The following is a 15163-nucleotide window of genomic DNA, read 5'->3' on the forward strand; positions in this document are numbered from 1 at the left end:
TCACAGTGCTGTATATCTGTTCCTACAGGGTGCTGTTAGGAAGGGGAAGGAGTTATAAAAAGGGAACCAAAATTAAAAGGATGGGTGAACCTTGTCTTTTTCTTCCTGCTATCTTTCCATGTAAGATGTGTAGTGAATGATGCAGGGAACAGTAGGAAGAGAATGAATGGTCTCATGGCTGACGTAGGTGAATTCTGTCATGAACTGAATTCTATCACTTTCTCTGTCACAGAGTATTACTGGGCAAGTCATATAAAAACCATAAATTTTCACAGGTGGCCACTAATTGTGTGTTCCTCATTTTGTGTGTGCTCAGTGTGAGACACGTGGAGCAAACTCGAAGAGTTATTGTATGTTCACAATTGTAATTGAAATCAATTGGGGATATGCTTTGAACATATGAAGTGCTGTAAAATGGTCAGAACCCTGAAAAATCAGGCCTTAGGTGTCTCAACTTGGACCTCCAAAATTCATGGGCAATTTTGGCCTTAATTTCTCTGTGCCTCAGTTCCCTCATTTGCTAAATGGGGATATTACCACTTCTCAGGGATGTTGTGAAAACAAATTAATTGATGTTCATGAAGCACCCTGATACTATGGTTAATGTGTCATAAAAACACCTGGAGTAAATTCATTTTGTTTTCAATTTAGGGTTTATATGGTATGTGGTAAATAAGGCTGGAAGCCATGTAGTGAATGAGGATTTAAAAAACAAATTTACTAAGAAGCATCATTAATCCTGGGCATTGAATGAAAAAATGGTATGTCATTATGTAATTAAAGGCTGTATCTGAGTGCATGCATACATACAAGGGGATCGAATTACAGTTACACAGGCAATGTTACTTCTGGCATTTTCTAACATTTGAGCACTTGACTCAGAAGAATGTAAAGATTACAAATTTAGGGGTGAAGGTTGTAATGTAATATATGTTTGAAGTGTATCATTTACTATTGAAATTTCCCTCCCCCAAGAGTCTAACTAGGAAATAATGAGTGTTGAAATTAAGTTGCCATGAGACACCACAGTGCACCTTGAGAATTGCTTCTGCTGAAATCTTGTTGTTGTGGGGGAGCTTATAGTAGTTTTAAACCTACAGCATTTTAAAAACAAACAAACAAACTAAAAATGCACACATATAAGGGAGTAACTTTGTATGTCACAACTGACCTATATCTTTTGGCAGATGGCAGGCAAACAAAACCAGTTGTTATATTAAAGAATAGCTGAAGAATAAGATCTTCTTTCTGCTTCATTGAGGGTGTCTGGGTTGAGTTCTATATGTATTTTGTTGATAAGTGATCTTTGTGCCTTTTTATTGAATGAGCATGAAATATTGTTGGTAAGATATTGTACTTAACCTCTTATTACAGGTTTCCTTATGTAAAATAGATGATATATCTTTTCTCTCTGAGGTGTTGGGAGAGTGATTAATTAAAAACTGTAAGATCCTTGGATGATGAGTGATGTAAGTGCAAAGTGCTATTATAGTCCAAATTGTGCTATTGACTTTAATGGGACTACTCATTTGAGTGAGATGAGCAACATTTGGGCTATGTTTAGGCTTGTGTGCTGCACTTGTTATGGTAGTAGTTGAGAGCCCAAGAAAATATCATTTATTCCTTTGCGTTTATTTATATGAATCCCAGACCTCCTTTCTTCATCCTGTTCATCTTTTGCATGTGTCAGAGCAGTGGGCAAGAATGTGCTCCTCATCTCAAAAGCAGTCCCATGTTAGTAACTTTGGCGTTCTAGCATATAAAAATCCACCATATAATGTGTCTTAAGAAGCAGCAGTTTAAACACTACTTTTAAATAATGTATTCATATGAAAATATACTGAATATAATCCAGAAAACTCATGAATATGCAATTTGCCGTTTTGTGTCGCTGGGTCAGTATAATTTGGAAGGCTAATAAGCAAACATCTTCTGCCTAGTCCCCAATGTTTTGTTTCTTGTAGTCAAATTATTTGTTTCCTTTTAATGAAAAAGTTTATCCTTGATTGTGAGTGCCTTAACAATCAATCTAAAATAACATTTAACACAAAAAATAGCCACCCTGCATCATTGCAAGCAAATTGAAATATGTTTCATTTAGTAATTTAAAACAGCCAAGAAATTCAATCCCTCAGTTATGCCCAGAAACCATAGTTTATGGTGTCCCTAATGGTCATTCTGTCCTGTTTCATTCGCAGAGGAAACAATATCACCATGAGAGAAGTGCTCTCTCAGGTAGGTATGTCTCAAGCCAGTTAATGTTGGTTATGATCTATAAAACATCTTAAATGTCACCAGGATGCCAGTAGACAGCTAGTGGAAGTCACTGAACATTGCTGTTCTGTTGCCAGTGATAAACACTGCTTTTAAGTGGGCATCTGTATTCTATGTGTGTTTCCGTTAATTAATTTAAGGTGTACATAAGAGCGGCCATACTGGGTCAGACAAATGGTCCATATAGCTCAATATTCTGTCTTCTGACAGTGGCCAGTGACAGGTGCTTCAGAGGGAATGAACAGAACAGATAATCATCAGGTGATTCATCCTCCATCCCCCCATTCCTAGCTTCTGGCAAATGAAGGCTAGGGACACTGCAGGGCATTGTTTGCATTCCTGCCTATCCTGGTTAATAGCCGTTGATGGACCTATCCTCCATGAACTTAGCTAGTTATTTTATTGAACCTGTTGTAGTCTTGGTCTTCACAATATCCTTTGGCAAAGAGTTCCACAGGTTGACTGTGCGTTGTGTGAAGAAATATTTCCTTTTATTTGTTTTAAACCTGCTGCCTATTAATTTCATTTGGTGACCTCTAGTTCTTGTGTTATGAGAGAGAGTAAATCACACTTCCTTATTTACTTTCACCACACCAGTCTTGATTTTATAGATCTCTATCATATCCCCTTTAGTTGTCTCTTTTTCGATCTGAAAAGTCCTAGTCTCATTAATCTCGTCACATGGAAACTGTTCCATACCTCTAATCATTTTTGTTGCCCTTTTCTGTACCTTTCCCAATTCCAGTATATATCTTTTGAGATGGGAAGACCAGCTCTGCATCCAGATGTGGGTGTACCATGGATTTACATAGAGGCAATATGATATTTTGTCTGATTATATATCCCTTTTCTAAGGATTCCTAACATTCTGTTAGCATTTTTGACTGCTGCTGCACAGTGAGTGGATGTTTTCAGAGAACTATGCACAATGACTCCAAGATCTTTCTTGAGTGGTAATTTAGACCCCATCATTTTATATGTATAGTTGGAATCAGGTTTTCCAGTGCACATTACTTTACATTTATCAACATTGATTTTCATCTGCCATTTTTTTGTCCAGTCACCCAGTTTTGTGAGATCCCAGTCTGTAGCCCCATATGGTACACATTGCAGTAGTTTAATCTTGAGGAGGCATAGATGTGGATAATAGTTGTTATATCTGCATCAGATGGAAAACATCACTGCCTTTTGGCTAAACACAGATGCAACAAATTGTCTTGGTCACTGCTGTAATATGATGGCCCGGAAACTGCTTGAGAGCTATCATCATCCCTATGTTGTGAACTCAGGAAACTACTATAGAACAAACACCCTTAGTCAGAGGAGTGATACTGTCTTTGCCATCTCCTCCAGGGGCTTTTGCAGCCAACAGTTGTCATTTCAGTCTTGTTTAGATTGAGCTTAATTGGTTTGCTCCCATCCATGCCCCACTGTTAGTTGACACAGTTGACCATAGCGTGTGAGTCAAGAAGAAAGATATAAAGCACCTTATTCTGCGCTTTCTCACTAACCCTTTAATAGTCTCATATACCTATTAAATAAAAGGGGGTGATAAAATGTAACTCTGAAACATTCTACAGTTGGGAGCCCAGGAGAAGCAGATCAGTTGCCATCAGCCACCCTTTGTAGGATTTCTCCAAGAGAAGACCGAAGTCACACTTGTAAGTAGTTTCATCTATTCTAATAGGGTCTGAAGCTGATTCACCACCTCATTATTAACATCAGACACATGACAATTCTAGTACTTTTGTCCATTGTCAGATCATTGACTAGCACAACCAGTTCAGTCTCCATGCCAATCCCAGGTTTATATGTACATGGACAAGCATCAATGTGATCTGAGTCATCTAGGTACTGAGAGTTGTCACCATAATCTTATTAACAATTTAAAAATGGAATATTAGATTTCTGACAGCAGTTGTCCATGTCAACATCAGTTCCTGGTTTCTTAAAAGGCCACACTGTTGCTTTCTTCAGTAGGCATTCTGCACTCCTTAAAAGTGTAAATCTCAACCATCAGTAGAGCCAGCACTTCCCCACTGGCCTTCACCATGTAAAAATCATTCTTTTGCCTCTGGCACAGGCACAAAACTTTTTTTTAAAAAAAAAAAAAAAAAAAAAAAAAAAGTAAAGTTCTTTATGCTGCAATCAATTGGCTTCTGCTCCAGATTTCCACCACCGGTGTGCTAGTTGTTGTTTACATGTGTTGCATGTCATCTTTAAGTCAGGCGACCTTGTAAGATGTCTATAGGTCTTCCATAATTTCAACCTACAGCTTCATCTTATTGGTGGGGGGGAGAGAGAGAGACTGTTTGCGTGCGTGCGCACACAATTATTCTAAAGGATTTGTAACAGTTCTCTTTTTAAATTTAAAAGTATTTCTAATGCCTTGTTGCATATTTCTCTTACAGTTCTGAAATGTTCGTAGAACAGTGTACTACCATTAAGTAATTGAGTTTGCCATTGTGACAGTGTTTGTTACCAAGACATTACAACATAAGAGGTAAAACCAAGAATTTTTGTTTTGTTTTGTTATGCTTTCTGTGACTTTCTAATTTCCTTGATTGCTGATTCTCTTTTCCCCCTCATCTGGAAGATAATGTAGTGGCTTCTCCAAGAGTCAGCACTGAAAGTAGATTTTTTTTTCTTATTCTCCATCAGAAGAGAGACTAAAGAAACTGCTAGCTGTTTCTCTTTGTGGGACTGAACCCACATTTTTCTAAGTTGGATAGTAAGTGTTAAAATGGATAATGTAAGGGGGGGAAAAAACTTTGGATAAATCAAGTGTTGGTTCCCAAGTTAGGCTATTTAAAATGCCGACAATTGCAATGACTTTATGCTGTCTCTTGAAATGTATTCTCTTATCAATAATATTAGATTTCAGATTCATTAATTCTTGTTGGAGAATGTCAGAAATCTCATAAAGAAAGGAAAGTAAGACTGTTTGTTAGCTGTCCCTTAAGAAATAAAGTTGCATGACATGTTGGCTGGAGCTAAAAGAGATAATATTAAAAAGGCACAGCTAATGTTTCTCTTCCTTGTGAAGAAAAGCAAGTTTATGACAGATAACATGTGAGAGGAAGGAAGGAAGGAAGGCAGGCAGCTGAAATTACAGCTCAAGAGAAATATTGCTGCATAACTACAAATGTTGAGTAGTACTTCTCCCTGTTAATGACATCTAATTAATATAACCCAGGTTAGAGGTGATTTATATGTAAAAGGCTTTTGAACATGTGCAGAGTGCAGAATGCACATAAAGGTTTTGTCTTTGGGATAACAACTTGTTGTGAAGACGGACTTGGGTTAGATGAATTTAATTGCTGTTTAAAAACTTGTTTTGCACAGAAATATTTGACCAATTACTGATTTGTTTATTAAACTAATATCATTGAAAACACTAGACATAAATAATCTAGATTGGTTATTTAGGGGGCTTCATGTGGTCCAGGAGTTACAGCACTAGGAAGTGGAATTTATAGATTCTATTCCCAGCTCTATCAACTTTCTGTGTGACTTGAGCAAGTCCATTCTTTCTTCCTCTGTCTCAGGTGCTCTAAGACTAAGTTTACTGTCTGTAATGTATTTTGAGATCTTCTGATCAAAGGTATGATATAATTGCAAAATATTACTATTTGCTAAAGAAAATATCAGACACATATTATAGCACTTTACACTTTCCTTTCAAAGTGCTCTATGACCATTAACTAATGGGCAATATAAATAGAATTCTCTCCGTATACTTGTGAGGATGGCAGGCAGGCAAATTATTCCCATTTATAGATAAGGAAAACTAAAACACAAGTTAAATGTATTCCCCAAGGCCAGAATTCTGGTCTGTACTAGATATCAGGACATAGCTCTATCTTTGTCTTGTCCATGATGCACATTGCAAATGGCTATTTAGCTATTTTTCATGGGCAGTAAGTTCCTTGAGTCCATTTCCTTAATATACACTGCGCTATCTAAATTAACAGACCCAGTTACCATTTAAAGTTCATACCCTACAATTGCCTTTGGATTGTGCACTGCTTTCAGATTCCTAGGAAGTAAAAGTAGTCAAAAGTATCTCATTCTTACCTATTTCTCTTGGATACAGACCTTGTCACAGTTACTTATGCCTTTGTCATCTTCAGACTGAATTATAGCAAAGTGCTTTATGTGGGGCTACCCTTGAAGATTACTACAAAGCTTAAGTTACCTCTTACCTGGTGGTGTCTTTTGTGTAGAGCATATTACATTGGTGCTCTATGGACCTAACTGGGTACCAGTTGTTCTGAGTGCCTTTATAGGCTGTCTGATTTTGGTATGATTATAGAGATCACCTCTATCTTTGTGTTCCAGCCTGACAGTTGGAATCAGGTGGGATGGGTTATGGTGGAAAATCTATTTAATTAGATGGGTGGGAACCTCTACTGTGGAATAAGTTTTGCTCCATCAGTCTGAAAAGTCACTTTGAACATCAGCGTACATTGCAAGACCTGTCTTTTTCTGAAACTTTGTTTGAAGATGATGGTTTGAATTGTTTTGAGCTAGTGAAGTTTATTTTAAAATTGACCTTTAGTGAATGATTTATGGTAAGTGCATATTTAATTAATAAAAAATTAAATACTACATTTGTGGAGATAGTTGTACTAGTGCAGTCAAAATGTTGTATAGGGCTCTCCTGTCAAAATAACCATGGGAGAAGGGTAGAGGAGCAGAAAGCAGAGAGCTCACCTTTCAGGGTTTCCTTCATCAGAGGGTGGTAGAAGGTTCCCCTACCCTTGAAGAATGAGCAGAAAGGTTTAGTCTCCAGAATATGTAGAGCTCTTAAAATCCACACATGACTTGGACTAAAGGTATTCAAAGGATAGTACAGTACTAAAGGATGGTACAGCCAGTGCAGTCCACTTGTTCACTGTACCATTAAAATACAAGACAGACAGATGTGACTGTTGTCTGGGGGGGAGGGAGGTGAATAGAGTCTTGGCAACTAAGGACCTGACCCCTTAACCACTAGGAGATGCTTCCAGTGAACACTGGCCAACAAGAGAGCCTTTCTTTTTTATAAATGCACAGTATAAAAACATGCAAGAAGACTGTTCCTGTGGGAAGTGAAAATGAGGGGGAGTGTAGCATTATGTCATTGACGAACCCATGAACAGAACATAGATTTCCTGACTTTCAGTTCTCTGAATGAGCCAGTAGACTGTTGCTTCTGGATTAGCAATATTTCAACGTTGGTAGTGCTGTTTTAAAGGGCCAGAGATTCATTTAGTTCTGACAGAGTATACTTTATTTTTGTTTTGTCACCTTTGTCATCTTTTCTCACAGGTGATTGTTGAGTTATGTACTCTAGTAACACTGTAATATTGCCACTGCTTGAATAGCTCGCTTTTGTGAGTGAGTGAGTATTTTTTCTTCTTCCTCTAGATTAGTTCTTTCTTATCCTTTCTATCAGTCAACATGTCTTTTCATACTAGTGAAGCTGAAAATAATCTCAGTGACTAATATTAAGCTTGATTCCTATAGACATGAAGTGCATACATTACCTAGGGGGAAGATTGATTGAGAGGTAATGGTCTAGGCTTTGTGATAGACTTTGATCTCTCTGATAAAGGTGACAGATCTCATTTCTACACTGATTTTCTTGAAACATGACCTAATTACATGATCACATTGCCCTGTATAGCTATAAAACTAATCTGAATCTGTGAAACATTGATTGTGACTTTGAGATGTAATTCAAGCTCTCTGAACTGCTGAGTTCTTATTTAAAAAATTGGAACATGCTGACTAATGTCCAGAAGTGGTAGGCTTTTATTTGAGTCAGTTACCTCACACTTATTTAACCTATTTTCCTGATTGCAAATAACTTCTCCAGATACATTAGTTGTAATGGGTCCATGCTTCCACCATGTGACTGGTGGGAATTCTAATGGCTTTGAAGTTTTGTGGACAGGTGCTTTCTTTTACTGGAATGCCATCAATTTGCATGGATCTCTGTGGGGAAAAGATAGTGTGACACAATGGGTTCTGAGCCTACGGCCCAATCAGCACATAGCTGCAGTCCATGGGACATCCTCAGGGCCATACAGGTTGCATCTATATTGTGTGGATGTGGCCCACCTAACATATAGAGAGCTGCATATGTGGCCCAAAATGGTAAATACCTTGAGAATTACCGTGGCAGATGTGAAACATAGAATATTCAAAGATTATTGTATCAGCTTTATAAGTGTTGTATGTATCTTTATGACTTGCTAGTAATTGTATTCCTGGCTCAGTGGGTGAGTTAAAGGGATTTTCTGCAGGTAGTAAAATCAATGGTGGAGAGTTAATTCAAATACCTAATGCTGAAATAATGCAGGTGTCAAGTTTTTTATGAGTTCAAATGACCTGGTTCAAGAAGCCTAAGAACACAAAATATTTGAAACTGTATAAAGTGACAGACTTAATCTAAGGGAGAGGGTCTCTTGCACTTGATCCAAGAACTGACATGAGTCTGTGACCAGAGTTAGGCCCTGTGGGAGGGCCTGACATACTTGAGTCCTGTCAGGATTTTCTTCATCTGGAGATTGGGTGACTAGCTGATAAGCTAGACATGAATCTAAGCTGTTTGTTTGTATGGTATGTTTTATCTGTAATGCTTTTGTTCTGAATAAATAGTACTTTGCTTCATAAAATCAGACTTCCTGAGCACAGTAAATTGCAGGAGTCTGCAGCCTAAAGCTCATGTCTAGAGAGAGAGAGTTGTGGGACTCTGCCCTGAGAAACATGACTGCTAGAGGTTTGAAACCTAAGAGGGGATGGATCGGGAGGAGGCCACAAAGGGATTAAAGCTGCAGCTAACTCAGGAAATGTGACACACAGTTCCTATCCCCTGGAGCTTATGGTGTATACTGTATAGAAAGGTGAGGCAATATTCCAGATGATAACTACTGGTGGAGAAGTTGCAGCTAAGTACTACCCTGATGGGTGTAACATTATTTCTGTAGCTCATTGGTTTTTTTTTTATGAGACAGTAAGCACCATAATGCCTTAAATTATGGCATTTTTGTTTATCCTTTCTTCAGTTTGGGAAATGTTTCTTTTAAGTATTGTTGGTGGTGATTCAAATCTTAATTGCCAACAGACATGGCCCAGGAAGAAGTCATTGCTGTTTATCCATTGATGGAGCTTCTTGTGATGTTTCCTGGTTTGTGTATTCAGGAGCTTTTCATGGCAGGATGTTGTGAAGATTCCTACCTCTCAGGGCAGCAGGAGTCTCAGTACTGATGACATTAAGTTGTCCTGAAGAAGAAATGCTCAGGCCATACAGCACTGATACACATTACTTAGGGAAAATGAAGCATGGGCAGATACTAAGGGCACAACACATAAAGCAATCCCCCACTGGTATGTCTTTCCTTCCTTAGGCCATGTTGCCATGGTATCTCCTCTCAGCACCCATCCATACTCCCAGTGCATCCATCCATTTAAGGGAATAATCTCTCCCTTAGCACATGGAATGTGAGGTGGCATCTGTGGCAACTATCCAATCAAATTCCTAGATGGGAATGTTGCTGGGAGCACAAATTTGAGAAAACTTCATCTTTCACCTGTGCATTAAGGGTGCCACCATGACCAGGCCTTTGTGTAAGAAGAGGTCTAGAGTTGGAAGAGCTGTAAATCTTCTACCACATTAGTGCTTGGTGGTAACTCTTGATGCACACAAAGCTTGACGGCTATGGTGCCTCACAAGAGATGCTTTCTAGGCTATTGTGTGCATGAAGCTTTGGGTTGATGAGGCTTGGGAAGGGGAAAAAATCTCTGGAACAAAATCTGGAGAACTAATTCTTTCAGCCTTCAGGTAGTTGAGCATATCTGGTTGTGTTCATACAGGTCCTGATTACAGATGCACATGCCTGTCTCTTCACATGCTTGCTCATTTGGAGTTTAATGTAACCTAGCAAAACTGGGCAATTTTGCATACATGTAAATGTGCACTCACCTGGCAACTGTAAACCAGGGTAGGGGTCTTCAGAGTTGGGGTCCCAGTCTAGAATTCTAGTTCTTGGGTTGGCATGTGGGATTGGGAAAGCAAGTGTATGAAACCATCTTCTGTCATATTACCTTTTAGAAAAGGAGGAAAAAGGCTGCCAGGCATAACCTCTCTGAAAAAATTAGTGATTATGGGCCTGATTTTAAAAAAAGCACAGTGTTAAGTTGTACACTTAATATGGTAAGTAATTACTTAATGGGCATGCAAATGGTCAGATATGCACCTAATCGATGCATGTATACTTTGGTGCACTTTTTGGCAGTCGAACTCTGTATTTCTGTTTGGCATTATGAACTTAAGACATTTAAAGAAAAGACATGTAATATGTTTCTGAGCTATTATTATATGCCTTAGATGGTAGCTTGAGGCACAGTGTTGAAAGCTGTTAGATTTTTATTTCATGTGGAGAGTATAGTAATCCCTTTGAAACATACTGTCTGTGATTTAAGGCTGGTATAAAAGCAACACTTTGTAAAAGTGAATTTCCTGTGTGTAAATGTGAATGGTACAGTCTTTTATCCACATTTGTTTTTAATGCCTTCCTTCTTGTGGGTTAGCTAATTTAATATGTTAGTTACCTTTACGTTGTGGAAGAATAAAAACAATATATATTTTGTGGTGTGACTTGTGCTCTTATAACCTTGTTACTAGATGGATCTTCAGTCTTGCTATCCTGTGGGGGAGAACGTAATTCATGTCTCAGTTCATTTCCATTTTGGCAGGGGTGGAGTATGCTCAGGAAGTATACTCATTTAGCAGGAAGAAGCACTTTGTATTGCTCAGTGGTGGCTCCTCAGCAAACTCTGGAGTGGCTGAAAAGATAGCTAGGAATCATGATGAAGTTAAACAAAAAGTAGTTTGTTCTGATGCTAAAGTTTTTTAAAGAATCTTAGGTGGTTATCCTCCCAATCCTCAAAGTAGGGTATATTGGGAACTCTATTAGGGTCAACTTTACAAATCTTGTACAAAGTTGGTCTGCCTTGTATGGGATAGAGTATGAATGTGAACTCTTATATTCTGGCTTATGTGAGAGCTAAACTCTGATGAGTTCTTTAACATAGTTTTGTGTGGGAACTCTTTGATGGTTTTGCTGTGCTGCTGTATTCAATTTGGAATCTTTCTCTTTCAGCCCTTAAGACACGGATACAACAACAGTCTAGCAATGGAACAAAGAAAAAATGACAGTTTTGTCCCAAGTATCACACAGTTGGAACACTTTTTAACAGAACATGACTCCAATGTAGTTTGGCTATTAGTTGGTAAGTTGAATATATTCTGTTCTGTTGAACGTTTTTGTGACTCCATTAAACATACTTTTGTAGACAACTGTATGGTTATATAGCGTCTGTTGCCCAGAAAGACTCCAAACTATTTGCAAATAGGAGCCCCATCATTCACCATGCAGCTGTATAACAGCACACAGCAACGATACTACACAATTTAAGAAGGGAAAAGCACACACAAATGAGAGAATACAGTGCCATAACAAAGTATTTCATTCTATCTGTTATATGGAGGGATGACTCAATTTTTTAAATATTTAAATAGTGATCTGTGTTGCAATAAGTGCATAGGGCAGGATATGCATATGCATCTGTCACTTAATATAGTGCACATACACTGGGAATGTGGCACAAGTTCAGGATAGTCAAATTGTTCTTGAGTGCACCTTGAGCCAGAGGTGCGTAATGCAGGTTACTCAAGTGAGCCTATATATAGCCTTTATACCACACCAAACCATAATGGGAGCATTACAGCATGTTACACAAGATCATGAGAACCAACCTCAGGACAGACTCTTAAAAACAGGGCACAAACCCCTAATTGGTTGTGAGTTCTAAACTGAGATTTCACCAACCAAGTGCAAAATCTGTAAACTCTTGAACAGCCTTAACACAGAACCACACACATTTCTCTTGGATACTCCAGTTTGTCGTTGTGTCGTGTCTCTTCCTCCCCCCCGAGTGTATTTCTGTGATATATGTCCCATTACACCAAGAATCATAGAAATATTCAGGTTATTCATGATCCCGAAGGACCAGTCCCTCACCTCAGGTCACTTGTGCTTTAGGTCTCACACCAATGATACGGATTGCAGCCAATCACAGAATAAACTATATGCCAATTTATTAAATTGGAAATGGAAATTAGAGAATTATTTACAAGGTTAAAGCAAGCAAGCAAATATAGGCACACAAATGTGTTAGGTTTCAAAAGGCTTCTATAATCAGCAAGCTCTAAACCTAGGTTAAGCAGCTGGGGATTCTTGCTTATTCCTAGAAACATCTTGGCCCCCCAAGGGTCCAAACAGCATAGAGTTGCCAAGTTTCCTTTGTTTGGGGTTTTTATCCCCCTCCTGCCATGTTTTCTGAGCTGCAAGATCAGCTGATGGGAAGACTCCACTTGCATAACTCATCTTCAAGGGGAGAAGAGCAGAACAAGAAGAACGTTTTCAATCCAGATGTAGGGAGATTCCAGTTGTAGGATCCAAACAGAGCCTGTCTGATATTGATGGGTCTTCTCTTTCGGGAGGAGTGTAACAATTTCTGTAAAAGAGCAGCTCTTCACACTAATGTTCCTCTCCTATAGGGTGATGAATACAGCCACAGAGGCCACAATATAACCTCTCAAATATCACATTACAATATGGAACGTAGACATTTAAGTAAGATTAATATATGCAGCAACTCACAAGCATTCAATAGAGTCCCAACACTTCACTTTCTTATAATTCTGATACCTATTCTATCAATATTAACCCATAAATGAGCGCACAGATTCCAGCTATGCATGTCAATGTCCAGTTGAGACATGGGGATCTTGGTATGAGCTGGCACTTGGGCTGCCAGCATCACACATGGCACATTTTGCAGAATTATTGTAGGTATGTTTAGTTTTCAGAACTTCATTTATGCTCTTTTTCATATTTCTCTTTGTGTAAATATAGAGTCTTTTAGTAATCTAACTGTATAGGACTTCGAAGAAGAGGAAAACTATAATGAATCTTTTAAAAAACTTTTAAAGATAATGTAGAATACCTTTTCAGATGAAAAAGGTCAGTCTCTTGGTCTGATATCAGAACACAGCAGGACTTAGAAGCAAGTGTGCTAATCTGGAAATTTATCCTTTCCATGTCCACTCTGATATCAGTCCTTAATTTTTGTCAATGGGACAGGACTAAAATATCTCCCAACTTGAGCCTGTATTTATTGTGGAGGGGGAGAGTTAGAAATAACATTTATCTGGATTTAAAAAAAATGAACTTAAAAGTAGCTGTTCACTGCTGCACAGGAATTTGGTATGTTGGAAGTAAATCCTAGTGGAGATGGTTGAGTGAGTAGAGTGCAGATGATGTGGCTAAAGTTGTGTTATAAGCACTGTTTATTTAACGACAGTTCTATGGCACCTTAAAGACTAACACATTTATTTGGGCATAAGCTTTTGTGGGCAGAAACCCACTTCATCAGATGCATGAAGCATGTTTATTTTATGGTATCCACGTGGATTTTTGTCTTTCTGTTTCATAAAATTTATATCTGTGGAATTAAAGGAGTGCCTATACTGAATAGTATGAATAGTATGTGTTTAACTCTTATCTGGTAGCAACAAACTGGTCTTTGAGACTCCAGGTGTTCTGAGGTGAAAAGTACAAATATTAATGACACTTTTGTGGGAATAAATGTAGTACAGCTGATATGTGGGTTTGTTTTTCTGTTTTTTGTTAGAACTTTATTAAGCATTGCATTTTCTGAGGAAGTTATTACTATTGTTGGAAGGTAAATACAAAGCAAGGAGTTTTTTTGCAATAACTAAACAAAAATGTTTGACTTTCTTGTTTTCATTTTCTTGTTTACCTTTGAATGTATTTTTTGCCCCTTATTGTGAGATCTGGGTACATAAAACAAAACATAAAAGCATTGTACACAATTTGCACATCTCAAACCCACCTATGCTCCTAACTAACTTAGTCAGTGGATGAAAGTAAAAATTCACACTAAGGAAGAGCTTCCCTAAAAAAAAAAAAAAAAAAAGTTGCCAAATGCTGGGTTCTGGAGGATTGTAATAAAAATGAATTATAGAGCTGAACACTGTACTAAACTTTCCTCTCCATTTCCAGAAGGTCCCTTGGGACAGACAACAGAGCTTTCCAGTTGATTGCAGCTAATAAGGTTGAAATTGCAAAGGTGCAGTGATTGCCATTAAGAAAGCTGCATACTCACTAATGTACAACAGAACTTGCACTGCATATTAATATTTTCCACTTAAAACTTTCATTTAAAAGCCTCAAACTAGTTTACAATCAGTATTTGTTTTGTAGTATGCAGTTTTTAAAGTTCTTAAAATAGTAGGTTGTTTGGAACTACACTTCAATAGTTTCAGCATTTGAGGTCAGTTGCAATTAGTGGTTCCGTGTATGATTTATGTAAATTAATGATTTGTCCAGCAATTCTTTATAATGGAGGTTAATTGCAGTTGGCACCCATTTACTCATCAACAGTGGAAATCAACTTTATAACGTTTCTGTGAATTTATGCAAGTTGGTGCAAATAATGTTTAGGTTGTCTTCAGTGTTTTTTCGTTTTTATATTCCTTAATGTTAGAGGGGCCTATCTTGGCTGGTGAAGGGGAATATACTTATAGATAAATGTGAATTAAACAACTGATTTTAAAAAGGCTTCCCAAATTTGCCTATTTAAAGCACTAAGGGAAAGTCCAAAATTCTCAAAAGTCCTACTGAGCTGCTGCCTAACCCTGTAGGTGCCTAAAATTCCCTGATGCACACATGTCTGCCTAAAAGTCTGCCTATGAGCATACGCACAGCCACCTCAGTCCCGACACTCAGTATCTATCTCATGCTTCCCCCTC

General features: G+C 38.1%; 1 protein-coding gene across 8 annotated transcripts in view; it reads left to right on the top strand.

The window, feature by feature from the left end:
• BLTP1 (bridge-like lipid transfer protein family member 1) overlaps positions 1-15163 on the top strand; it is a 214456-nt gene that overhangs the window by 11810 nt on the left and 187483 nt on the right. For all 8 annotated transcript variants that reach the window (XM_067530214.1, XM_067530216.1, XM_067530220.1 and 5 more), the window contains exon 3: positions 11427-11556. In XM_067530214.1, the coding sequence (XP_067386315.1) occupies positions 11460-11556 (97 nt within the window). In that variant the 5' untranslated portion in view covers positions 11427-11459. The remainder of the gene's footprint in view (positions 1-11426; positions 11557-15163) is intronic.

The sequence above is a fragment of the Emydura macquarii genome, unplaced genomic scaffold (assembly GCF_026122565.2).
Source record: "Emydura macquarii macquarii isolate MOO-44397 ecotype Brisbane River unplaced genomic scaffold, CSIRO-AGI_Emac_v2 contig_3044, whole genome shotgun sequence".
In the NCBI taxonomy this organism is placed as follows: domain Eukaryota; kingdom Metazoa; phylum Chordata; order Testudines; family Chelidae; genus Emydura; species Emydura macquarii.